The sequence below is a fragment of the Neodiprion virginianus genome, chromosome 6 (assembly GCF_021901495.1).
Source record: "Neodiprion virginianus isolate iyNeoVirg1 chromosome 6, iyNeoVirg1.1, whole genome shotgun sequence".
Lineage (NCBI taxonomy): Eukaryota > Metazoa > Arthropoda > Insecta > Hymenoptera > Diprionidae > Neodiprion > Neodiprion virginianus.
In genome coordinates, this window is record NC_060882.1 from 5,395,580 (window position 1) to 5,419,966 (window position 24,387).

The following is a 24,387-nucleotide window of genomic DNA, read 5'->3' on the forward strand; positions in this document are numbered from 1 at the left end:
ATGGTTCTTCAGAATAGACATTGTTTACGTGTCAGGAGTCTCTACCAAGCTTATATTTCTTCTGACTGTTGTAAGGTATTAACTATGGGATTAACTAGTGAATGATACTACATATGTATGGACATTCATAATCTATCAATGAAAACAATCCATGTACACAAAGGTTTACATGGCTGCATCTCCAGTCAGCCTGTTACAGTATGAAACACTTTCTTCAGCAAGATAAATAAATATGACATATAGGTATATAAAATAGTATTCATATATTTCATGATTATTTATAAACAGATCTTAATAAATAAATGAGTAATTCATCTGATCGTTGCGTATCGCTGAAACTCATTTGTAGAAAACTGACCCGGTATATGAGGAGCTGGAGGTCCAAGTATATCTTGTGCTGGACTGTGCACCTTGATTTGTCTCATATGTGTATCTCGACCATTTTGATGATTCGTTATCACTGCGATTTGAATCATAAACGTTCTTATAGGTCTGTCATTAATATCTTTAATTGGAATGACCACCCAGCCACTGGGCTCGTTGAGGTCCATTACTTCTACTTCTTGAAGATCGTTGAAGTTGGTTCCTGCTCTCACGCTTATTCTGGAAAAGTTTATTCCATGGAATGTTTTTGCAAAATTTGATATGCTGATGGAATAATTTTTTGCAGTCAACTTTTTTTTTCACCTGCTCGGTGTGTAGCTCTCATCGAGTTTATAATCCGTGTATATGCATATATCTCTGATGGTTGTTTTTCTCCTAAATTGAATATTGACCAAATGAGGTAATTGGCCATCTGACTGCCAATACGTCTCTGTTATATCGTCTCGTAGCTGATCCACACCAAACCCTGGTTTGCAAGAAGATAAACTCCATATTGCCTGATTACCGACTTCACGAACCCGACCAGCAAGTTCTTCTTGGACCGGATCCAAGTCACCTAAAATACATTATTATGGAACTAAGTCGAATATATATTATTCATGTGGGAGTTTAAAGGACTCTACTACTAGTATTACATCGTTAGTAAATAAAACGCCAACCAACCTCCGCCGCTTGTTTTGTTGCTCATGAGTAAAGAAATTTGAGGTTATCAAGCATAACTTTAAAAGTTGATTATTTTGTCTACTCGATCGTAGGATCAAAAGGCGATATTGTATGATACGTTGTATCTTTTGTCGGCCGATTTATTGGCCTCTGCTCATTTTCATAAAATGATGTACAAACTAGTACAGCACTCAAAATAAACTTGCCAACACCACCACGTCGTTAGATATTCAAATAAATCCGCCTAATAAAATTTTGAAGAACCGGACATACCAAAGTCGCATTAATTCTCTTGTACGGACGTGACGTCAGCGGGTGTTGGATCGAGTTAATTACTTCGAATTCAAGTTTGTGCTTTCAACTCACTGATATAACTGTTGAAATCTGCAGTCAACGGTGTTGTGAGTCATGATTTGAATTGTTGCTATGGTGAAATTGATTATTCCACATGTGCTGGACACAGCAAATGCAACGCTCTATATCATACAGAGCTTTATCAGGACTTTAATATATATTTTCAAGGGAGAGAAACTTTTACTAACAATAATGACGTTGTCTTTGACGAGGATTGACTATATGGCGGTGGGTTCCACTTCTCGTGGAACGACAAGATTGTTGCCTACACCAGATCCGAAACAACAAACTCAGAGATTTGTCGTAGGTGATCATGATGGCATTCTACACATCTGTGGTGAGACTGGATAAAATAGCATTAGTAACTGATTCTTATCTCAACTAGTATTAAAATATCTATTCACTTGTATACAATGAAAGGGGTGAAAAAAGATGAGCTGCAAATTATATTTAAATCCCTACCGGGGCCAAAAGTTAATGGAATTTCGTTGGGGGGCGTACTCGGGACTCAGAAAGATAAAATATTTGTTGCCGTTGGCAATTCAGTCAAGGGATACACGAGAAGAGGAAAAGTCTTTTTAGAATTTGATACAAACTTGCTAGAACCCATTTCTGCAATGTAAGTGCACAAAGATAAGTTTTTCTATAATAATGACACTGGATAATTGTTTAGACTAGTTTTTTCTATTGCCAGGTGCGTTCTGGGACCAGATCTATCAGCATGTGCTAAGGATTTGTACCACCGATATCACGATTGTAGGGATGCAGACGCGTACTTGGTTGGAGAGAGAGTAATGGATGTTCTACTGTTACCAGGCGAAGGTTCCGCTGTTGTTGCTGTTCTTGCCTGCGGAGATTGTGCTGTAAATTTGATGCATTTCATTGAATCGAATACAATTTTGTAATTTTAATATACATTTCAATTTGTTATGTGTATTTTGGATTAGGTACGAGTTCTCCACAGCGGCAGGACACCAACGTTGCTTAGATTAACCACAATTCCAACGATTTTGATGCCTTACAGGTATTAATTATTTTTCACTTTTTTCCCTCTAATGACCAATAAAATACATAACCATCAACTGTCATCAATGAAAGACTGACATGGATACAATCTTATTTTAGAGAAGCTGACGTTGAATCAAAAGATCGTATTTTAGTAGGTACAACAGATGGTAGAGTAGGTTTACTCACACTTCAAAGGGATAAAACTCTGAGAGTAACCTGGCTGCTTAGCAATAATGGAGCAGAAATCACATCTCTAGACACTTATGAATTGCAGGATGGTGTAGACATTCTTGTCGGTAGACAGAATGGAGTTATAGAAGTATTTGCATTTCCTGAAGAGGATGATACCACACCTGTATTAAGATTTCGGCATGTAAGTTGTAAAACGGCTTGTAAAACAATTGAAGTATTACACACACAACGACACAATGCAATTTGTTCTTTATAATATTATAGAATTGTGGCGAAAGTGTCAGTACGGTAGTAGGAGGTATAGTTGGAGCTGTGGGTTATCCAGAAGTTTTAGCGACCACATATTCTGGGCGAATATTCGGTCTGACGACAAAGCCACCAGGTTTGTTAGAGGTGGACCAGGATATCGGACTGATGACAAAACTGAAAATAGAAATCGACCAATTAGAACAAAAAAAAAACCAACAAAAGGAGTCTTTTGATGTGGGAACCGATGCTTTAGCTCCACCGATACTGAACGTTAATCATAGGTGACAATAAAATGATTACAAAGCTATTTAGAATTATTAATTGAGTTCAAAGAAACTAACTGTGCTCGATTTTCTTCTTATACACACAGGATGCTTATCAATAAGGAAAATGCGTCCTACACTTTATCCATTGAATTAGAAACGTCCATTGATAACATACTACTTCAATCTGATACTCCTGTGGATTTACTTGATGTTGAGAGTAACAGTGCCGTTGCTAGTTTATCAGCATGTGATCATAAATCGGGAAACTATGTTCTCGCTACCTATAGATGCCAGGTAAAGCCTTGGACTGATACACGGTAAAAGTCCCTGTAATCAATTCTGACAGTTAATACATATTAATTGAAATAAAAGAATGGCGTTAAATGCTTGGGTTTTACCAAAAAATCAAACATTTCTAAAAATAAATAACACTGTTACAATTACTACAGATAGAATACACGATGCAAATTCATACGCACAATTGTATCATGGTTTAGATCAACACCAATCGTCTCGATTTGAGATTGAGGACAATTGAAGGACAGCCTGGATGCTTGCAGATCTATGTAACATCGCAGGTATTTCGTTTTTATTCTCTGATCGACCTCATATAGGGTTGAATCAATGATTCTGCTTTTAAATATTGATGTATAGCTTGATTACTAAAGGTACAACCAAAATGCTGTCGGCGAATCCAAATTCCAATCCATGCGTTATCTTTCCATTCAAGAATTCACAAAGATGAAAATACCGTATTATTGGGTGGTCCGTTTAATGAACTGAATTTGCGTGGTTCTTTCACTGCTGCTGAGGTACATTAGCAATATTTGCAATACACTGCAGTTAGAAGGACCAGTATTATTAGATAAGTGTACATATTATGATTAACATTACAGATTCATGCCTGGCTTTCGTTGGCCCTTCCTGACGTACCTGAAAGACCCCATTTGGAAGATGGCGAAGGCACTTTAATATTTACGTCAACCTTTGTCGGAACTATGTTGAAATGCAATTACAAGCAAGTTCTTGATTAATGTATTTGAAAGCTTTTCAAAATTTATCATTATTCCTATTTTTTATTAATACAGTTTACTTTCAGAAAAGGTAATGCAATATTTCTGAGCGAAAATATATCAAGTATTATTATTCTGCGAGATATATTAACTGGAGAAGCTACCAAAAGAAAAATACGGTTGGACGTTTTCTGTAGTAAGTTATAGCCATTAAAAATATTTAAAACAAATATTTTAAAACTTAATCATTCATTCTGTGATGTATACATTGGCTGTAAACATCGATAGATATCGCCAATGGAAGTATTTCCAGGGTTTTGGATTTAGTCCTACCTCGAATTGAGGCAGCGCGAGCCATAAAGGAAAAAGTTAAAATTCTCGATGCATTACAAGAGTGGGAACTAAATACTAATCCGGAGCAACTTTGTTCAAAGTATCAAAAATTACTCGAAAATGAATCAAATCTCAGAGCTGAGCTTGTAAAAGATCCCGATATGCTGCAGAGGTTGTATGGAACGATTACCGATTTGTACGTTGATTGGGAGCGAGCCAGAGGTGGTCAAATGTAAAGAAACTTTACTTACACTGAGTAATATACATTAAAATTTTAGCTTTTGTTTAGTAAACTGATGAAATATTTTTTAATTTTATCAGTAATTTTTTCATAAGCTGATTGTCCATCTACACCTTATTTTTAGATTTTTTTGTACACATACAGGTATATTTCACATACATAATGTTGTAGAGTTACGAGCAAAACAGCAACAGAGAAACTAAGACCAGCATTAGAATCGAGGGATCTTACACTACTGTTACAAATTTTTAACGGAAACAATAGTGCTGCTGAAACACCTGTTCCACAATTGCAACAAAACTAAGACTCCAAATAAAATGAAGAGACAGATTAAGATTAGTGTACATGTGTCTGTGTAAAAAATATATTTTTCAACATTGAATTTCCACATAAACAACTAATTAGTTTAAGTTTGAAAACATGATATAGAATTTTAGGATTATAATTCTATACATAACTAGACTTATGACGCAGTATATGTTTGTGTGTATAGGCTTTTCAAATACAGAATTTCCAATTATATCTCAACGTTTGTGTTAACCTGCGTTCATTAGTATTTGTTTATAAATTATGCCACTAGTCTGAAAATATATTAAGAAAAAAACTAAGTTCACTGTATATATAAATTTCAATGATTGTAGTCTTGTGTTTTTGGAGAATGTTGCCCTGACCTGTCACCACTAATTCTAATTTATCGAAACAAAATAGGTTTCATACTTTCCACAACTCTAATGAATCACGGTAGCAGCCTCAATTCGTTCATTTATTTAATTATTTATTCATGCAACATGCAAGAATGATCAACAGCCTCGATCGCCTTAAATAGTAAATATAATAAGAGTAATTTGAATTGGCAGAAAAAATAATTCATTAATAGTTTTTGGAATTTAATTGATGCCAGTTCACCTATTGTAGCAATAAAGAAATATTTATGAATAACCAATTGTTTTTATACATAATATCGCAATATTCTACCATATAAAAAGTATCGAAATCTAAACTAATTTATCCTCTTCCATAACTTCCAAAATAACAAATACTTTATACTGAACATATTAAACTTTTACTGTCTCCTTTTAGTTATTCAGTTCTTCGTTTGAAATTATATCAAAATAGTTGATGTATGCTTACGCAGTTGTATTTCGCAATGTGATTCTTGTGTGATAGATGCAAGTGTATATGTATTTCATTTGACTAATTACGTAATAATTAATTGTACTAATGGCAACAGTGCTCAGTGATATTGATTAAGCACTGTAGTATGAAATATCAAATGTTGGTAAAGTAAATACATAATTCACATACATACCATTGATACCAATATTATATACTATCAAGTAGCCACTTTGAATGAGATCATTCAAAAAATTTGTTTGATTTTTTCATCAGAAAAGTCAATTAATGTACGAGATCTGTCGATAAAATGTCCTCCTTGAAACAGTGTTTACACTGACTTATGATTGCACGTAACACTGTACATCAATAATCAGCCACAGTTACATGAAATAATTCGATCTGTAACACAAAGGTTAAATATAAAATTGGTTTTATTAATTCAAGAGACTTGTATCAATCATCTCAGCAATAACTAACTGATTCAACCAGTTAGGTACACATCGCGTTATTCATATTGAAATCAATGAACCTGCTTGATTCAATTACTTTAATGGAGGATATCTGAAAACAGATGATTCAAATTCGTAATCTAACTCACAGCAAATAATAGGCTACAGATGATAACAAGGCCATGTGTACAATGTATCTGTAGATCGCACATCTGCTTCCAAAGGATCTCTATCTGTTCCACCATCTGCTGTACGTGCAGCAGAATAATCCATGTTATGCCCACCTTCATGTGGTAGAATACTCTCAGGATTGTCTTCTGGTGAAACAAGTTCAACTCCATTACCTTCAACTTCCAGCTTTAAGTCCTCAACCAAACTATTCTGAATCGTTCGGACTTGTGATGCTTTATTTTCATCATCCGTCAAATTTTTAGTCATGGTTGTACGATTTACAGGCCTATCAAATCTTCCGCGTGAATGCGTGTTCAGATGCCTTTTCATATCGCTTCTTACCCTGAAGGGTTTTCCACAAACTGTACATGGGTGGGGTTTCTCGCCTGTATGAATTCGTCTATGATTTTGCAGGTAACTGCTTGCTCTAAAAGTCTTATTACAATATTCGCATCGATAGTTTTTTTCACCAGTATGAATACGTCTGTGGACAATAAGAGAATATTTTCGTGCAAAGTCTTTCCCACAATATTCACACTGGAATTGTTTTTGTTCAGAGTGTATACTAGTCGAATGATATTTCAAGTCACCCCATTGACGAAAGTGACGTCCACAATCGTCGCACTTGTACGGTTTATCGCCACTATGTAATCGTTTGTGTACCTACAAAATTTAAAAAAGTTGTAAGTCATTTTAAAAGAAAGCAAAAACAATTAATTGTTTACAAACTTTAAAAAAATGTAAAGTGTAAAGGTTAGACAAAATTTTATATTATGGACACTGTACAATACGCCAAGTGTCAAAGTGCACTACACCGCTACATATGGTGGCGATTTCCTAAAACAATATTAATCTACAATAAAGTTCAGGTAGTTGCATAAGAAAGTATGTCCAAAATAAACGTTCGGTATGTGCATTGCCACTACTCGTAGTGGTGTAGTAGTTGTTGGTCTTGAATGTCGGATCAATCTTATCCAATATAATGATATACCTTTAATGCACTGGCGGCAAAGAAACTTTTTCCACAAACGTCACACTGATGTGGCCTTTCTCCACTATGAGATCGCATATGGTAAACCAGACTATTCTTGTGGTTGAATGATCGACCGCATTGTGGGCAGGCAAGTTCGTCAACTGTACCAGTATAGTAATAAAAGTAGATTACGTCATTGCATAACTCAAGCTTCTGTATAGAAATTTCTTTCTATATCTGAAGATTTACATAATGGATGCTTGTAACTAATATCTTATAAGCAAGATACCTACTTGATCTTCTATGTTTTTGTGATTTCTTCTTTTTAGTTTGTGGCACTTCGATCTCTTCTCTATCTAGTAAATCGTTTTCATTAATTGTAGTGGTTTCCACCTGTTCCTGCGCCCCGTGATCAGGTACATCCGAAATTGCCCACAAAGTTGGCCCCCCATTAACATCGTTTAGCGAACCATCAGCTTCTTCATCAATATGAGCTCCTGTTTCCTCAACTGTGAGTAAAACAAAGATACTGGTATCAATGTTTACTTATTAATGTGCAAAAAGAATGTTTACTGGATATGAACTTTCTAGATGCAACTCACCGACGCCTCGTATGCCTTCCATAAGATCTTCAGGTTCACTAAACTCTTCTATTACAGTAGTATCAATCCCTTGAACGGAGTCTGACACAGATATCGTAATGCTCGTATTTGTGGTTTGTGCTATTCTAGATTCTACTTTTACCGGTTCATAGTGTGCCTGCAATGAAAGATAGATATTGAATGGAAAGGTCCCTTTGCCAAAGGAATAAAAATCTGTTTACAATCCAACCTTCAAGTGTTCAAAGAATTTCAATTGTCCTCCGATCGAACAGCCGCACAATTCACATCTAAACGCATGCATCAGAGGTTCATTAGCTGGTTGTTGAGAAACAATATCCTGGTTTAACTTAGCATTATCTCTTCTGACGGAAGTCCGTTTAGATTGCTGCTTCAGTTTTTTAGGGATTCTTTTTTTATGAGGCAAAGATCTTTTTGGTCCAGAAGTAGGCGCTGCGTCCTCACTGCTCTCTGCAGAAACATCAATCTCATATTCGCTTTTTATGTTGATAAACTCCTGTTTTACATTTTGAGATTGAGAAATCCGTTTCATTGAATGCATTGTCGGATATACTGGCGGTGGATCTGGGTCAGGTATTGTCTGCATATAAGCATTAACAGGCGAAAGTGAATCTAAATGACCAACATCGGGTAAGGTGGGATCTTCGTGCTGCTGGTTATGCAATTGTTGTTGTTTTTGTTGCTGCTGCAACTGAACAGCAACTAATGCTGCAGCTAATCTACGGTCCTCCTGGAAATTGGATATTACGTAACTTTAAGCTGTAATTGTATCAAGTTTCAAGGATTCGTGATTTCTCAGGATCCTGGACACTTTACAAATCACAATTTAAAAAACCTTTTACCTCTGTCAGTTCGTGTGATAAAAGATCATCTTCCGTTTCATAGTACTGAGTTGCGGTAGAATATTCTGAGCCAACACCGACGTTCATCATCTCTACAACCATTCTTTCTGGAATTAACTCTCCGTTTAAAGTAATTAAAGGAACTCCTTTGGAGAGAGATTCCGCATCTGCTGGCTGTATGGTTATATACTGTGCACCCTCCATTTCTTCTAACAGCACTGCTTGAGCCTCTTCATCAGTCGCGACCTCCATGGTAGTGATGATGCTGCAAATAATATTCGTGTTGCATATTTGTTCAGAAGAACTCAGATCTCTCTGCAACTTCTAGGCGGCCCAATATTTTTATAGCCCTAAGTAAGAGAGAATTTCTTTGTTTCTTTTCATGCACTGGCGAGTAATTTCGCTATGTAATCTAGTTTATTGTTAGTCCTGCAAGTTTCCAGCTCGCGAGACACTCCGATGCACCAGCTTCTGATCATTTTTAATTAAATATATTTGAATTTCCCGCGTCAAGTTAGGCGTCATGCGATGACAGAAGGCTCAAGGTCACTGCACCCACAACTTGGCAAAAATTTTCTTTTCGTTATTAGACAAAGAAATGGATTAAATATTCCCACCTATCACCTTCCTCGGTTTATCTTATAATTCTTTTGTTGGTTATAAACTTGTTAATGCGTTAACTCGACTGATATAAACAAAGGTGAAATATTGAAACACTGTAGATCAAAATGTGACAACAGTGCTTACTTCTTGACGCCATTACACCGGAAGTCACTAACGCGCAGGCGATTCACAAAGAAAATTTACCACTGTTAATTGAACCACATAAGTTATTACAGTATATTCAGACTCGTTAATTAAAAAATGCATTGAGATCTTTGCACGTGACGTGGAATAGAATTCAGATTAAATATTTTTCACAACTTATGCGAGTTCTCAATATTATAGTTTCGGTTCATTGTTCTAGGTATGTATTGTAATGTACAAGATACGTACATAAAGAATAATAATGATATGTTGGCACCGCTGTAAGTACCAAAGTTCCCCAACTTGTTCCCCAGAAACTAAATATCGCGTGAAATGTCAATGAATCATACATCCGTCTGTCACTTTATCATATTTATCGGAAATTGTTTAGGTATAAATGATCAATTTGCAATGTTAAATTATTTTCACAATCATGCCTATGATAGAATTTATCAGGAAATTTAAGTGACGCAAATACCACGTCCAGCTCAGCAGCTCATCATATTATTGAGACTATCACCAACGATCGCCTGTCAAGTATCAGCTGACTCACAGTCACACTTGAGGGAGGAAAATCCTTTATTATTGTTGCATCTGTTATGTGAATAACTTCGTTAATAATTCTTCCAGCGTGAACTCTGAAATCTCGTATAAAATTTCCTCAAATGATAAAAATACATAATCAAATAAGCTATTAATGAACAATCGTTTAATTGTAAGCTGCATAATCAGTATGTAGCAATTAAACGCAGATAATCTTTCAATAATTAATAACAAACGCCCTTGCTTAATTTGACACTGAGCAACGGGCATAATAAATCAATTATTAATAATACTTACCATTTTCCTAATGCAACATTTTAGTGAAATGAATCTATTTCGATTATACGTAATACATACCTATACTTATTACCAATTGTAAATGACACAACAAAAACTAAATATTCCTGAGTAAATAAGTATGTGGAGATCAGCAGGAATGCTTCAATAAGCGATGGCGTCAATTTGCCAACGTTGGCGGGTGTGGATTCTTCCATTATTGACGTGTCTCTATGGACTAGTCATTATAATATTGATACCAATATTATTGACAAACTCTATCAACAATGGATTTAGAAAACAAGATCAAGGCGCCTTGGCCGGGGGTGCGTTTGTCCTGCTGGCCCTACCAATTTCATTTTACGAAATTATACAGCACATGATACACTATACCCAACCAAAGCTGCAAAAATATATTATCAGGTATAATAATTTCAGAATATATAATTATCTGATACGAGATTCAATCATAAAGCTTATTAAATTTAGTAACTTTTATTACTTTTATCAATGTGCAACTGGTATTTTATATTCTACTTATTAATTGTTTTTGTAGAATCTTGTGGATGGTTCCAATATATGCGGTTAATGCTGTAAGTTATTTCGGTTCTATCAATGTATAATTCACTATTTGTTCTAGGAATAGATGTAAAATAATCAATAAAGAATACATATTATTCTATCATTTACAGTGGCTTGGCCTTATTTTTCCTGATGAAAGTATATACATGGACAGTTTGCGAGAATGCTATGAAGCATATGTGATTTACAACTTCATGATGTATCTACTTGCTTACCTTAACGCTGATCATCACTTGGAGCAAAGACTGGAGCTGGCGCCACAGGTTCACCACATGTTTCCTCTCTGTTGTTTACCAGATTGGCAAATGGGAAAAGAGTTTGTTCACATGTGCAAACATGGCATTCTTCAGTACACTGCTGTTCGACCTATAACAACATTGATTTCATTGTTAGTTCAACAGTCATTTTTTGTTCTCATTTACAAAAAGGGCAATAAATCAGCAGAAATAGAATATTTTTAGCATGAAATTAATGCAGTATTTTTTACCCCGTAAGGAATAGATAAAATGTGTTTAAGCACTGGTTTGAGCCAAGGGACAACATCTCTCAATTCCTAGTTTAAAATCAAAATTTCTTAATGATATACAAGTTGGTATTTTAAAAATAATTGCCATTCATTGAGCTTGAAATTTTTTATGAATTGCAGTATTTGCGAGTTGAACGGAGTCTATGGCGAAGGTGAATTCAGAGCAAATGTTGCCTTTCCGTACATGATTGCATTCAACAATTTATCACAATTCATAGCAATGTACTGTTTAGTATTGTTTTATCGAGCGAATTCAGAGGCACTGAGGCCAATGAAACCAATTGGGAAATTCCTCTGCATTAAAGCTGTCGTATTTTTCTCATTCTTGTAAGTTTTTTATAATAGTGATATTTTCAATTATGCAGTATTATTCAAGTAATGCATATATGTGTATAACTTTTCGTTTGTTTCAGTCAAGGTGTGATTGTAGCCTTCCTAGTATATTTCGATGTAATATCGAGTATTTTCAACACAGACAACACAGACGATATAAGAAATATTTCGTCAAAGTTGCAGGACTTTCTAATTTGTATAGAAATGTTTCTGGCTGCTGTAGCTCATCACTATAGTTTCAGCTACAAACCGTTTGTTAATTTAGCACAGAGCCAAGTATGGTGGGATGCGTTTAGGTAAATGATAAAAATTGTGAAACTCGTTAAATAGATCAGACATAGGGGTGAATCGTATTAATTCAAACTATTTAACATTTTCAGAGCAATGTGGGACGTTTCAGATGTTCATAATGACATTAAGGAGCATTTGGGAGTCGTAGGATCATCTTTGAGCCGTAGGATTCGCGGGCGCAGTTCCTATCAACAAACCTGGGGCAGTGCAAATGAGCGCACATCTCTATTACCCCAGGTACAAATCCCATCAGCTCAAAGTGCACCAGCATCTTCATTCGTGGGATATAACACGAACGAAGCTGGTACAAGTAATGATAACTCCCAGGATTTTATTCCCGGCTTCGTTGACTTAAGCCCTGAAGTTCCAATGAACAATAATCGTGCTATCAATACGTAAATGAAAATGTAACAACGAAGATCAGATATATGAATCTAAAAACTTGAAAATGTTGGAATTGTTTAAAATCTGTTAAGAATTAGCAGAATTTTGATATCCGCAATGATATATATTTTAATAAGATATTATATATAGTGACTCTATCAAAATAGCAATATATGTGGCTCAGAACTCTCGTTACCTCAGGTGAAGAAAGTAGAGTGTAAGAGAAATATTTCAAGCAGGATAACAATTCATTCAAAATGATTTTGTAAATATGAATAAACATGATGATGTAAATATTTATATTAAAAAATTGTTTCCCGTTAAAATTTTGAGGTATCAGCTTTTAGTAAATTATGATTTCACAAATACTGGCACAATTTACTCCGCTTGAAATCTACTGATTTTTGTACTTTGCCCACATCAAAATTTCATAAATCCCGCCTCAAGGAACCCGTGCACATCCCAAGCAATACGGAATAGTAGTATAGTACATTGATACTATTGAACTTTTCTTTAAAATTGATCTTACTAATTATCCGGACTTTAGTTACACTTTGTTAAACTGTACTTGAATAATTTCATGCGCAAAATAGTAACAATGACTGAGGTTTTCTACGACTTCCGTTCGTTTCAGAGTTTCTGAGGTGTATTTTGCTATTTATTGGCGCCAAATGGCCACAGTAGAGTTATTCGACAATACGGTTGGTAGTAGAATGTATAATCCGTAATTGATGCTAATGAATCTCTGGAAATTCGCTTGAACGAACGGTGAAACAATGTATAAAACCTCTGAAATATTGAGGCCAAACGGTAACCCTTTTCGTTTGCCGACACGCGAAACCAACGGCAGTGTTGAAAAACATGTTGCTGCAGAAGAAACCTCAAAATCTTGCTCACCAACTGAAACTTCAGAAAGGCACGAAGAATATGAATACCTTGATTTGGTGCGACGAATTCTCCGAAGTGACACGAAAAGGGGTGATCGCACTGGGGTTGGAACTTTGTCTATTTTCGGACCCCAAATGCGGTTTAGTCTTAGAGATGGTAAGAGCTGCGCATCACAAATATTACTGTATTATTATTGCACAAAGATCATTCCTAATTGATGTATTGCAGGTGTTTTTCCACTCTTGACTACAAAATGTGTCTTCTGGCGTGGCGTTGTCGAAGAACTTCTATGGTTCATTAGAGGATCAACGGATGCCAGAGATCTCTCGAGTAGAGGTGTCAAAATTTGGGACGCCAACAGTTCTCGATCATTCTTAGACACCTGCGGTTTTACTGATAGAGAAGAAGGCGATCTTGGGCCAGTCTACGGCTTTCAGTGGAGACATTTTGGTGCTAAATACAAAGATATGCATACAGATTATACAGGAAAAGGTATGAACTCGTGACATTATATATTTTTCTTACGGTAGAACCCGCAATCTATAATTTTATATAATTTGTAGGAAAATTAATGATGGTGGACTTCACTAGGTTAAAGGCTGTAGTTTAGAAAACCGCATCATCTTCAAAAGTCTACTTCAGCTAAATTATTTTTCCAAACTGTCGGCAGAATTGATCAGAAATTTAGAAATTGAAATTTATCTATTGAAACATTCAAGTAGTTTGTCAATTCTTTAATTGAAAATAATATTTCAACTGTTTTAGGAATTGATCAACTGAAAGATGTTGTGGAAAAATTGAAACATTCACCAGATGACAGGCGAATCATAATGTGTGCCTGGAATCCAGTGGATATCCCAATAATGGCTTTACCACCTTGCCATTGTCTGGTTCAGTTGTACGTGTCTAATGGCGAATTATCGTGTTTATTGTACCAGCGGAGCGGGGATATGGGTCTGGGTATTCCCTTTAACATTGCCAGTTATTCTCTACTCACTTATATGTTGGCCCATGTCACAGGATTGAAGGTCTGTCGCGGTTTGATTTCTTTGCGTTACAACTGTATTATGGTGGTAATGCAAAATTTTCATGTAATCTTCACTTTCACAGCCTGGTGAGTTTGTACATACAATTGGTGACTGCCACGTTTACCTGAATCATATTAATGCCCTAGAACGACAGATTCAACGGACACCAAGACCGTTTCCCAAGCTGAATATTATCCGAAAGGTTGATGATATTGATGCGTTCAAGGCAGAGGATTTTGAACTAATCGGGTACGATCCTCACCCAAAAATAGCCATGGATATGGCTTTGTAAAAGAACTGGTATACTAATTTCGTTCCTAGGGTCTAAAAAGTTCGGTAATAACCAAATGAATACCTAATGGACCTAAAATCGTTAATGTTATTCAGAGGAGAATCAGTATTTTTCTATACGTTCTTTCTATTGCATAATGTATCAATGACATATCTTGTATGAAATGATGTGTATTGTTTAATACAGTAATTGGGCTGCTAGTTGATCGTCAATATTTTATTTCCGTCATTATTCCTTTTCAAATTGTTCAAAAAGTATTACCGAAGTACCCATAGAATCACGTGCTACAATATATTTTTTCATGTATACTTTATTTCCTAATAAAAATTATATATTTCATAAACTCATTTCTTAATATGTATTAAGACTTAGTGAAAATCACTCAAGTATACAAATCTCATTTCATAATTATATTATACAATTACTTTGAATTATCGTGAAGAAGAGATATACCTTTAAAAAACCGAAGCACATGCAAACATACTGTAAGTATAAAGAATCTCAAGTTTTAAAAATTACAGGTTTCATTAAACAGGAATCAAGAGTGTGAGTTTGATTAGCGCTTACATTATTAGACAGGAATTTAGCAACACAGGTTGATCACGCCTGTGAAAATTAGCATGCGACAATCCCCTGTGTCAAAATAAAATTGATACCTTGAGATGGAATTACAAGTTTGGAGACTAACTGATCGCAGTTTAAATGAGGTCAAAACTTGACAACGAATGTGTGATAAACCATAATAAAAATTCCATAGCCATAGTAGCAAATTCAACAGACAATATTTCTGGACATTTTCGTTTCTTATCAACAATTCAGGCATTGCAGACAAGAGAACAAAGGCTAGCACATTTGGACGTCATTGGCCTGCGAAGTACTTAATTGGTGTAACTGTTGAGTGACTGCCAATGTGCCTCCTTCACACACAGTTATTATGACCCAGATTACGTCTGAAACAAACGTTCAAGGAAATTCACCAAAGGAGATCATTTGTCCCAAAACAATGTGAAGTGTTCTTATGCTGTTGACAAGATATCAAATTTTTCATTCAACATTGAATCCTACCACCAAAGTAAGAGCCCGTTGATGTTGCCATTCTCCATTTACTTTGGTAAACCCCAGGTTCTGCCGGACTCACTAATTCCACGCTCAGCTCGAGAATAGTCTTTGGTGCTACGCAAGGAACAGCTATAGGGCTGGAATCTCCCATTTTTACTCCGCCTGTATGCTGTAGATAAACTCCTTCAGGCCAAGCTTCAGTTCCTGTATTTTGCACTTGCCAAGATTTGCGAAACTTTGTATTAGGGGGGACCGATTCACCCTCGCCAATGGTAGAATCACATATCAAACCCATTGAAGGTAGTTTGAATGGGGATTCAAAATCAAAGTAGCTACATATTGCTGCCTGAAGATTCCTGTTGCAGAATGAAATACAGTTAAAAAAGTAATTTTACCCCATAACTAAAACAATGTTTACAAGCTGTATAAGATGGGAGGAATCTTTATCTCATAAGTGATAAGTTAAAGACTAATGGAGCATTACAAAATACGGCCATCGAAATAATGAGGTTAGGTTTCTCTAGCGTCGTGGTTTCGCCAAGTTTCTGCGATTACTCCTCTCATATATTTTTCCATACGACGGTAGAGGTTCTGAGGAAGATTTTTACCAATTATTCATATCCAAGAAAAAAGCTGCCGTTGCCTCGTTGAGGTGGCTACCAGCCAATAACCTTTGAAGCTGTTTCACCAGGTCATCTTTGTCCGTCGTACCCAAACAGCTGAACTGTTGTAGCAAATTTTGATCGAATTCGTTGTCCACATCCATATTTCTCTCCTTTTATTTACTCGATTGATCCATCAACAGTGTTACGCAATTCAAAATGATGCACTCGTGTTATTTTAGTTTGACAATACCGAGGGTATAAATTTTTAATGTCATCCTTCGCGCGACGTGACTGTGACGTTCGTTTCGTTTACCGTCTTATCCTAACTAGTCCTGTCCTGCTGTCCTGTCCTGTCCTCTATGCCTGTTTGCTTTACCTACTTCGCGGTCGAGCCGAAGGTTGGTCAGACGACCCCTCGCAACGTTTACAAACGAGCTTTCAAAACGAAAAAAATTATTAGAAAAAATTTTTTGCTCCGCGGCAAATATCTGCTTCCAATAGTTTTCGAACGTGAGCATGTAGCTTCTTTTTTTCTTTTTTTTTTATCAGAGACCAGGGTCGCTCATTAGACAGTCAAAGGTCAAGTTGTTATCGCGCATGAGAGAAGCGTACCGAACTAATCATTTAGGTGAGCACAAGGAAAAAAGTCAGAAATATATTATACATATTTTTCCAATCATTGAGACGTGATCTTCAGATGGCAATTGAGCCTGTGGTGCCTTTTAAGAACGACTTCTGCCTGCAATGCAATGCCCCATTAAAATTGACTCGAATATATGTGACACCGTCAAATTAACGGCGGCGACTAATGTAGAATAATTATACCTCAATCAAAATAAAGATTTCTATTAAATTTCAATTTCGAGGAATAAATGCCCGCTTGTGGTACTTCCTTACCGATTGAAGGGCAGACTGTTGATGATGCAGATTTCTGCTATAGCATGCGTAATGCACAACGAGTTGCAGACGATGTGACGTAGGCGCGCTCGGTTCGTCTACGCACCTTGCGCATGATCCGCAAGTACGCGCCGCGCAAGAGAAGAAATACGAAACAATCGACAGTCGAGTAAGAAGTCCAGGGTGCATGCGGATGATATTAAAGCGCGTCGATGGTGCCGAGAAAAGAAGAAACGCTTACGTGTTTTCAATTAGTAGACTGTAAAATCTTTGTCGAGTACCGTTAATGAACGGTGAGCAGGAAAAAAAAATCGATACAAATAAGATCCGGGTATAATTGAAGAAACGAAATGGCATCCTCGTAACAATTATTGTCACTAGTTGAAGTTAAAACTTGATACAGTGCTCCGCGTCCGATATACAGATATATATAAATACGTAACTATAAATATTCCTTAAAGTATAAGCTAATTATAATTCGGTTGTACGGATAATTGATCAAGGTTAATAAGAAAGCGTTGGAAAATCCTTATGATGATTGGGCCGTCGTCGGGAACGAGCGGCGCGATGCCCAATCGAGACACAACCGAATCATCGGGTGTGAGGGCGAAAAGAAAGGTATTCGACGATTTGGGCATGGATCATTTTTGCGACGACAGCTGCCAAAGCGATAACAAACGTTATCATTTAACCGAGTTGTCTTCGAACGGCGTCCACGGTATTTACGGCGGTTCTTCGTCGACAATTTCAAGCGAAAAATCGGTATCCCCGTCCGTAACATACGTGCCGAATGCAGGGATCTCACCAATGTCATCCGAAGACATTTCTAGCTCCGGTTCGATGGCGAGGCTCGAGGTTTTGGTGGTCGACGGTAACTGGGATGAGTCGAGTATGAGCACAAACTTGACAAGTTTGTCCAGCCACCATTCAAACGTTATAAATTCGACCGTTCTCTCCGACATCCAATCACTGCAGGATAATTACGGGACGATGCCTAATTACTGGAACACGGCGAACGTATCAAATGCGAACAACGTTAATCAGACACCCGAAGTATTCATACCCCAGAACACGCAGCCTGCAGAGGATCAGGAAAATGGAAATTTATCCTGGTTGCTGGATTTTAAACTCGACTCACTGATCGAGGCACCGGAAGAAAAATTTTCGGTTCTTGGCTCGCGAGACAATCAAAATGGTAATTTTTCAACAAAGTGATATCTCGACCTATTTTCTGTTTTCATTTATTTTATTTTTATTTTTTTCTTAACATTTGTATACGTTATTGTAAACAATCGTTCGCTTACAATCTTTGTCCTCCATCTACGGTCACTCAAAGTGTGGAATGTTTGGCTTCTCATGAGTGAAACACATCGAAGAAAATATTTTTCATTGAATTCGTTTGTTAAGATATTGCAAAAGTTAAATGTTACACACACCGCAGCGACATATAGTTAATCGAGACCACGGTGTGATCCAGCGCTTTATCAGAAAAGATCGAGGGAAACGACGAAGCATTTTGCATTAAAACTGAAGAACTTCAAAGCTTATTACAGTCTATTCATTTGAGAATTAATTCGTGCGCGAACAAGTGCATAACATATATCGCTGCTTTGATAATCACCGTTAAGAGATATTTAATACGCACATGTACCGATCAGCCACGAACGAAATGTATCAAACGATAATAAACATTAACGTTGCAGTAGTTTCGATCAAAAACTGACGTGAAAAATTCTATACTCTTTGCAAAATCGCGTGCAGGTGTGTCGAACGTCAGCAATAGATTCATGACGAACAAGATGAGCACCGGATCGTCGTCCTCGTCGTCCGGGTCGGTGTCTAGCTTCGTGCACGAGATCAGGAGACCCTACACTCACGCCGGGCTTTCCTCCGGGCCCGGAAATTTGCACGGACATATACAAAATGAAACAAACTCATCGTTGCCCAACAATTACAACGCGGTAAATGAGGCTCGAAATTTGGGAGCTGGTCGTTATGGTGGTCCAAAGAAACCGCCTTTTACTTACACCGAGCTGATAGAGCACGCATTACAAGAACGGGGAGAACTAACCGTCTCTGCGATCTATCAATGGATTTCGTAAGTGTAACATATATTGTTGTTGTTGTTGTTATTACTACTACCAGTATCTACTAATTTGTGTTTTATGTTGATACTCGATTCGAGCGCTACTATGTAATGTGCGCAGCATTGTATCGGATAAAACGAGAACGAAAAACTGGTAATATCCTCCAAATGATGATACATATTATCATATCTTAAAAATCTATAATCACGCTTTAATGCTGTTGTTGTAAATCACAGATTACGAGACATCTGTGAAAAAAAAAACCTGGCGTGAGAGGAAATAACAAGATCAGTACTGTAATTTTCATTTCGCATCCATGCTGTTTAATTAATATATTTGGAAGATGCAAAGACTTGGACGAATTATATATTGTATAATACGTCATGTGTTATATTATAACGCGATAATATTTTCTCCGCTTTACACTCAAAGCATTACCGCGTGAATTTTTTATTTTTTATTTTATCACTGCGCGTGTCGTTTCCATTTTACACTAAATGTCGCATAGCTAGCTATCTTCTACAAAAAAACGATTCGTTCGCTGGCACGGTGCAGTTACGCGATCAAGGGGCAAGAATCAGCTCGGTTAGTCGAGGATGGTACTACTTGGTACCGGTACATCCTACTACCACCAATGTGCACCCCTTTAACCCGAAGGCTTGGTACCACCTGGTACAAGTAAATCCCACCCTGGTCCCCTTCTCATCCCCTTCCTCGAGCTTGGATTTGTTCGATCCGTCTTGAGCTTTCGAAAGTTATGATTTGCGCATTTTCCTGCGCGATGCCTTACACGGTGTTGCAGAGTTGGATTTTTAAACGCACACATATAAAGAGGAGTGTGTAGGATCAACGATGAATTCAAATTTTTAAGTAACAATCTCAAATTACACTGCGCAAGATCTCGGCTTCGTTTGCCAGTGGATGGAATTGAAGAAGCCACCCTGTTAAAAATTTTGGCTTCTTAATTCCAGATTTCGATTAGGAATTTAATTTCATACTGACTATGTCAAAGATTTGCGAAACACGATATAAGCACGAATAAATAAATATAGCTTTTTCAAACGACGCGAATGTGCATACATGTTTAATCTTAATACAAGGTGTAATATTGGGAACCCAATAAACGGACACCGATGAACCGTTTCGATTACTTTTTATGGAAAATCGTCAAGATTTCGGATTACAGAATTTGTTTGAGTTAGCAGGCGATCGCGGATGCTGCAGAAGTAACAAGGCTCGAGGTTACGGGATAGATTGTCATCTCGATTGGCAATATAACGAAAGCCAGAAAGTTGTAGGTACATGACAGGAGGTGCTCGGGGTAGCTGATAACGTTTAAAAATCGAGTTTATCAGCCTTTCGAACGATTATTTCTCTATCTTGTATGCGACAGATGGCTTGGATCACCTGCCCTCGATAATTGATTACCGTTTTCAAATATATTGCCGCAATGAGTATACACGACAGGATAAACTACAAACCAACGGTAGATGAGCCTGTGACATCTATACACATATACATAGTTACACATGCCTGAACAACATCAGTGAGGTAGTGCGTATGTGCAACTAAAGAACAAAAAATATACATACGTATAAAACATCCATATGTATACCAAGAATCAATCGAGTCGAGGAATTCTTTCAAAACTTTATTTTGATCATCGCACATCACAAAGGTTGAAAGAAAAACGTGACCATTGGCGTCATGTATAAGATTCGCCCGCGTGAAACGCACGTGCATCGACACGCGACAAGAAGACGGCCCACAGCACATATCCATATTAGTAATTGCCGAACGCGTAACCGACCGTGACGTCCCGGTACGAGAGCAAGCAGGTGTAGGGCAGGTAAAGGAAATTACATTCAGAATCGGCTACGCGCGGTACAAGGGTGATTTTCCAAACGATTAAAGTGGGGACCAGAGACCGGCGACCGAAGGGGGTGCTAGCGTGTGCCTGTCGCCTCCAGAGACCTTGCTGCGTGGTTTGACGCCCCTAAAAAATCCCGAAGAAAGGAACTTGTGAAAGAATCCTTGAAAGGTTCGATGAACTCGGTAGCTGATTTATCCTGGATCCGATGTCTTGTTCTTTCTCCATTGCAATACGATTCCTATTCGAAATATTATAATTTTCTGCAACAGATTTTGTGTATTACATGTGTTGATTTTCGTTTCTAATTACTTGATCTTTTTTTTGCTTGTTCCAGAGAACATTTCCCTTACTACAAAAGCAACGATGATCGCTGGAAGAACTCTGTACGGCACAATTTATCGATAAATCCTCATTTTCGTAAGGGGTCGAAAGCACCTCACGGAGCCGGCCACCTCTGGGCAATAGCTAATCGAGGAGAGACAAGACCTCGACAAATTACGCCGATGGGAGGCAGTACTTTGACGCGGCAATTTGTAGCGAAAAACGGGCAAGACAATAGTTATCGAAAAAACAGCAATAATTTACGGTAAGTGTTGAACGTAATTTCGTGTAAAAAATAAACTAAAGAAAATGGCCGGAAGATTTCGACATTTTTTTTTATCATTTAAGCGAGAATTTTTATTTCTTGTATATGTTTAAAATACGATTGCAGGTCTCAGCTGATCAATCAGGTTGTTACAATGGACGAAATCGCGGCTGCAACAGCAAGCATTCAGCAACCCGAAGAGAATAACGAAATAATTAATACTGTCACTCTGGAGCATTGCGCTGAGCAAATACTTAGCGGGATAAAAAGAGAAGTTGAGGTGCAATACCTTGTGCCTATGGTTATACCGAATAACGGCGACCACAATACTATCCAACAAAATCAGCAGAATAGTCAATCGGAGCAACACTATCACCTCAAAGAAACTGGTAAATGGAATAAAAAATCTCTTAAACATACCAAGTAGAGTTAGGCAAAAGATATTCCAAGAATATGGGCCTGTAGAAAATAAGCACAAATTCCTTCCTCTTTATATCTCAAATATTGCCTTTCCTCAGACTTTCTAAACCCAGTATCCAAAGAAGTAGTGGCAGAAGAGTGTGGACTAATTGGTGAGGGTTATCTGGTAACGGACCTAAATCCGACGACTCTAGGGCTGAATATGGTGGAATCGGAAACCATTATGCCAGAGAATCTTTTTGGTGAAGAACTGAGCTTCCAGTTTTATGAATTGACATCCCCGTCGCAGCTGCAATCAGCCTGACATACAGAGAAGGGAAAAATCCGTGTAATTCTTCTGGAGGAATCATGGATCCAGGACGTTCAAATGGTGGATAATTTTGATACTGGTTTATCCTTGAAACAAGGGGGTCTCTCGGTAATCCTAAATTCTGGACTCAAGGACTTAACTGCCTGCACAGACATAGCGGACAATCAAAACACGACGTGCATTTTAAACAACAAGAGCTGATCGTCTAAGTACCCTCAATTCACTTTACTTCACCTCTGGCGCATACACCAGTCTATTATTTATTTAAATATTCAGTACCGTGGCTGATTTGTAAAGTATGTTAATCAGCTTATGTCCACTCTCATTCATAGCCAAACCAATGCGACGTACAGTGCCTGGAGGTGTCTTGAAACATAATTTATTATTAAATATTACTATGATGGTTTCTCCTAGTCCCTACAAAAAACTGTGTGTAATGTTTTTGTATTAGCAAAGAAAATATAACATTTACAATTTCACAGATGCATCAAATTTATTAAATACAAGCTCCTGTTACCGCATTTCTTGTCAGTCTACGTATTGCCTTTCATTTATTTCTGTACAACACTTCGGGAATCACTCAGCATCTTCATTAACTTCATTATCTTGTCTTTTATCTCCTTTTGTTTTCTCCTCTTTATTTTTTTTAGCAAGCTTGGCCATCAACTGCTGTTCTTTGGCTTGTTTTTTAGCCAACTTCTTCTGTTTTCTATCCTCTTTGTCTTTCTGAGCAAGCATCTCCTTAAATCTCTCATCATTGGGATGGATTTTGTAGCCAAAATGACGTCTGACTTCTTCTATCAGACGTTCTTTTCTCTCCCTGGCTGCCGCTATCTCCGCTTCTTTCTTAGCTATCTTGGCATTTAAGTCTGCAGTCCATTTATCTAGTTTCATTACATTTTGAGCTACAGCTTCATCCCTATATTAAGAAAATAAAAAATGGTAATCCTGATAACAACATGTGGTTTTCAGACACAAAATTTTCCTTATCGATTGGATTCATAATCTGAATGCATTACCTGGCTCTGATACTTTCTGCCAACTCAACATTCTTCTTGGCGATCTTATCCCACATTTCATAAATTGTTTCTGGGTATAAGACTGATTCATATTCCTTCCTATCTGCAACTTCTTCCTTCGTCGGCCAGGCAATTCCAATAGGTACGTTGCTAGCCTCTATACCGTACCTTCCAACTATTCTTTGCTTATATTTAACTGAGGTATGAAAAGACTGTATTGGATCATATTGAGGACATTTGTCAAACAAAATGTTTCTGTGAGGAGCATTAAGCCTGGACTTGTTTCTCTTTTGCTCAATTTCTTCCTCGGTTAAACCTTGGGTGCCTTCGGGTAAGTCGAATTGCTCGTTCAGTGTTTCAATATCGAGATCATCTTTGTTAGACACTTCGTCGGCATTTGTTGCAGCGAATCTTCTTGAAAATATTCTTGGTAGCAGTGAAGCGACGCACCCGTTACGAGATAACATCACGTTCATTTTTCACAGCCTTAAGACACGGCGACTTCGTAAGTTTTGAACGAATTCTAACCTAAGTTTTAACCTCAAAAAAGCAGGTTATGACACAAACAGATCTTCAATGGCAAGTGTTGATTATCAGTTTACCGTTATTTCCATATCATGGAGATTGAGATATTTAATTTTTCTATAGATATTTATAATGCTGTCTAGTTTGATAATAACTATTGATTTATTATCGAAAACAACAAGTTTTAATCTTCTATGATTCCGTAGACGATGGCCGACGAGAAAATGCTGTTCTGCTACTGA

General features: G+C 37.2%; 8 protein-coding genes across 15 annotated transcripts; 4 read left to right on the forward strand and 4 right to left on the reverse strand.

Annotated features, from left to right (window-relative positions):
• Positions 1-174: 174 nt before the first annotated feature.
• Positions 175-1,289, reverse strand: LOC124306848 (anaphase-promoting complex subunit 10). The gene is made up of 3 exons (XM_046767942.1): positions 1,048-1,289; positions 688-940; positions 175-603 (listed from the first exon to the last, which is right to left on the reverse strand). Exons 1-3 carry the CDS (start codon positions 1,070-1,072, stop codon positions 312-314), a joined length of 570 nt encoding a protein of 189 aa, XP_046623898.1. The 5' UTR covers positions 1,073-1,289; the 3' UTR covers positions 175-311.
• A 3-nt stretch (positions 1,290-1,292) lies between these two features.
• On the forward strand, positions 1,293-5,550 carry LOC124306829 (Bardet-Biedl syndrome 7 protein homolog). 4 transcript variants are annotated; one of them, XM_046767894.1, is made up of 14 exons: positions 1,345-1,448; positions 1,570-1,738; positions 1,822-2,020; positions 2,096-2,264; positions 2,349-2,425; positions 2,527-2,782; positions 2,866-3,131; positions 3,221-3,410; positions 3,614-3,694; positions 3,785-3,928; positions 4,013-4,134; positions 4,216-4,325; positions 4,418-4,694; positions 4,875-5,550. In XM_046767894.1, the coding sequence occupies exons 2-14, from the start codon at positions 1,594-1,596 to the stop codon at positions 5,005-5,007; spliced, it is 2,169 nt and encodes a 722-aa protein (XP_046623850.1). In that variant the 5' UTR covers positions 1,345-1,448; positions 1,570-1,593; the 3' UTR covers positions 5,008-5,550. The 4 variants fall into 4 exon arrangements, with proteins under 4 accessions (XP_046623848.1, XP_046623851.1, XP_046623852.1 ...); XM_046767892.1 differs by having other exon boundaries at positions 1,293-1,738; XM_046767895.1 differs by lacking the exon at positions 3,785-3,928 and having other exon boundaries at positions 1,293-1,738.
• Positions 5,054-11,368, reverse strand: LOC124306832 (zinc finger and SCAN domain-containing protein 2-like). Of its 5 annotated transcripts, XR_006908693.1 has the most exons (9): positions 9,492-9,652; positions 8,875-9,139; positions 8,244-8,762; positions 8,015-8,171; positions 7,706-7,921; positions 7,431-7,579; positions 6,418-7,102; positions 6,013-6,218; positions 5,054-5,609 (listed from the first exon to the last, which is right to left on the reverse strand). XR_006908693.1 is itself a non-coding variant. In XM_046767909.1 (8 exons), the coding sequence occupies exons 2-7, from the start codon at positions 9,124-9,126 to the stop codon at positions 6,431-6,433; spliced, it is 1,965 nt and encodes a 654-aa protein (XP_046623865.1). In that variant the 5' UTR covers positions 9,127-9,139; positions 11,238-11,368; the 3' UTR covers positions 5,054-6,218; positions 6,418-6,430. The 5 variants fall into 5 exon arrangements, 4 of the variants coding, with proteins under 4 accessions (XP_046623865.1, XP_046623866.1, XP_046623867.1 ...); XM_046767909.1 differs by lacking the exon at positions 9,492-9,652 and adding an exon at positions 11,238-11,368 and having other exon boundaries at positions 5,054-6,218; XM_046767910.1 differs by lacking the exon at positions 9,492-9,652 and adding an exon at positions 9,871-10,001 and having other exon boundaries at positions 5,054-6,218.
• On the forward strand, positions 10,348-12,852 carry LOC124306838 (transmembrane protein 184C). The gene is made up of 6 exons (XM_046767929.1): positions 10,348-10,863; positions 10,997-11,033; positions 11,133-11,410; positions 11,669-11,875; positions 11,962-12,177; positions 12,262-12,852. The coding sequence occupies exons 1-6, from the start codon at positions 10,616-10,618 to the stop codon at positions 12,569-12,571; spliced, it is 1,296 nt and encodes a 431-aa protein (XP_046623885.1). The 5' UTR covers positions 10,348-10,615; the 3' UTR covers positions 12,572-12,852.
• Positions 12,853-13,080: 228 nt separating this feature from the next.
• LOC124306843 (thymidylate synthase) lies at positions 13,081-15,107 on the forward strand. The gene is made up of 4 exons (XM_046767937.1): positions 13,081-13,600; positions 13,673-13,936; positions 14,210-14,472; positions 14,555-15,107. The coding sequence occupies exons 1-4, from the start codon at positions 13,333-13,335 to the stop codon at positions 14,762-14,764; spliced, it is 1,005 nt and encodes a 334-aa protein (XP_046623893.1). The 5' UTR covers positions 13,081-13,332; the 3' UTR covers positions 14,765-15,107.
• On the reverse strand, positions 15,057-17,020 carry LOC124306847 (protein ILRUN). The gene is made up of 3 exons (XM_046767941.1): positions 16,432-17,020; positions 15,830-16,179; positions 15,057-15,714 (listed from the first exon to the last, which is right to left on the reverse strand). Exons 1-3 carry the CDS (start codon positions 16,587-16,589, stop codon positions 15,608-15,610), a joined length of 615 nt encoding a protein of 204 aa, XP_046623897.1. The 5' UTR covers positions 16,590-17,020; the 3' UTR covers positions 15,057-15,607.
• Positions 17,021-17,513: 493 nt separating this feature from the next.
• Positions 17,514-23,054, forward strand: LOC124306833 (uncharacterized). Its single transcript, XM_046767912.1, has 5 exons — positions 17,514-18,520; positions 19,087-19,423; positions 21,620-21,871; positions 21,998-22,260; positions 22,390-23,054. Exons 1-5 carry the CDS (start codon positions 17,857-17,859, stop codon positions 22,593-22,595), a joined length of 1,722 nt encoding a protein of 573 aa, XP_046623868.1. The 5' UTR covers positions 17,514-17,856; the 3' UTR covers positions 22,596-23,054.
• A 14-nt stretch (positions 23,055-23,068) lies between these two features.
• LOC124306846 (growth arrest and DNA damage-inducible proteins-interacting protein 1) lies at positions 23,069-24,384 on the reverse strand. The gene is made up of 2 exons (XM_046767940.1): positions 23,621-24,384; positions 23,069-23,520 (listed from the first exon to the last, which is right to left on the reverse strand). The coding sequence occupies exons 1-2, from the start codon at positions 24,094-24,096 to the stop codon at positions 23,178-23,180; spliced, it is 819 nt and encodes a 272-aa protein (XP_046623896.1). The 5' UTR covers positions 24,097-24,384; the 3' UTR covers positions 23,069-23,177.
• Positions 24,385-24,387: the final 3 nt, after the last annotated feature.

Bases quoted from the DNA above. Each gene is read 5' to 3' on its own strand.
- LOC124306848 (XM_046767942.1), bottom strand. From the start codon at position 1,072: ATGAGCAACAAAACAAGCGGCGGAG. The intron at 941-1,047 runs GTTGGTTGGCGT...AATGTATTTTAG, and splicing joins CAACAAAACAAGCGGCGGAG to GTGACTTGGATCCGGTCCAA. The intron at 604-687 runs GTGAAAAAAAAA...AAACTTTTCCAG, and splicing joins GAGAGCTACACACCGAGCAG to AATAAGCGTGAGAGCAGGAA.
- LOC124306829 (XM_046767892.1), top strand. From the start codon at position 1,474: ATGGTGAAATTGATTATTCCACATGTGCTGGACACAGCAAATGCAACG. The intron at 3,132-3,220 runs GTGACAATAAAA...TTATACACACAG, and splicing joins ATACTGAACGTTAATCATAG to GATGCTTATCAATAAGGAAA. The intron at 4,326-4,417 runs GTAAGTTATAGC...AAACATCGATAG, and splicing joins ACGGTTGGACGTTTTCTGTA to ATATCGCCAATGGAAGTATT.
- LOC124306832 (XM_046767909.1), bottom strand. From the start codon at position 9,126: ATGGAGGTCGCGACTGATGAAGAGGCTCAAGCAGTGCTGTTAGAAGAA. The intron at 8,172-8,243 runs GTTGGATTGTAA...CTTTCATTGCAG, and splicing joins AATTCTTTGAACACTTGAAG to GCACACTATGAACCGGTAAA. The intron at 7,103-7,430 runs GTATATCATTAT...TAAATTTTGTAG, and splicing joins TTGCCGCCAGTGCATTAAAG to GTACACAAACGATTACATAG.
- LOC124306838 (XM_046767929.1), top strand. From the start codon at position 10,616: ATGGCGTCAATTTGCCAACGTTGGCGGGTGTGGATTCTTCCATTATTG. The intron at 10,864-10,996 runs GTATAATAATTT...TTGTTTTTGTAG, and splicing joins CTGCAAAAATATATTATCAG to AATCTTGTGGATGGTTCCAA. The intron at 11,411-11,668 runs GTTAGTTCAACA...TATGAATTGCAG, and splicing joins ATAACAACATTGATTTCATT to TATTTGCGAGTTGAACGGAG.
- LOC124306843 (XM_046767937.1), top strand. From the start codon at position 13,333: ATGTATAAAACCTCTGAAATATTGAGGCCAAACGGTAACCCTTTTCGT. The intron at 13,601-13,672 runs GTAAGAGCTGCG...GATGTATTGCAG, and splicing joins GCGGTTTAGTCTTAGAGATG to GTGTTTTTCCACTCTTGACT. The intron at 14,473-14,554 runs GTCTGTCGCGGT...TCACTTTCACAG, and splicing joins CCCATGTCACAGGATTGAAG to CCTGGTGAGTTTGTACATAC.
- LOC124306847 (XM_046767941.1), bottom strand. From the start codon at position 16,589: ATGGATGTGGACAACGAATTCGATCAAAATTTGCTACAACAGTTCAGC. The intron at 16,180-16,431 runs GTAAAAATCTTC...ATTCTGCAACAG, and splicing joins TTCTTGGATATGAATAATTG to GAATCTTCAGGCAGCAATAT. The intron at 15,715-15,829 runs GTAGGATTCAAT...CGTTTGTTTCAG, and splicing joins AACGGGCTCTTACTTTGGTG to ACGTAATCTGGGTCATAATA.
- LOC124306833 (XM_046767912.1), top strand. From the start codon at position 17,857: ATGATGATTGGGCCGTCGTCGGGAACGAGCGGCGCGATGCCCAATCGA. The intron at 21,872-21,997 runs GTAAGTGTTGAA...ATACGATTGCAG, and splicing joins AAAAACAGCAATAATTTACG to GTCTCAGCTGATCAATCAGG. The intron at 22,261-22,389 runs GTAAATGGAATA...GCCTTTCCTCAG, and splicing joins CTATCACCTCAAAGAAACTG to ACTTTCTAAACCCAGTATCC.
- LOC124306846 (XM_046767940.1), bottom strand. From the start codon at position 24,096: ATGAACGTGATGTTATCTCGTAACGGGTGCGTCGCTTCACTGCTACCA. The intron at 23,521-23,620 runs GTAATGCATTCA...TTCTTAATATAG, and splicing joins GCAGAAAGTATCAGAGCCAG to GGATGAAGCTGTAGCTCAAA.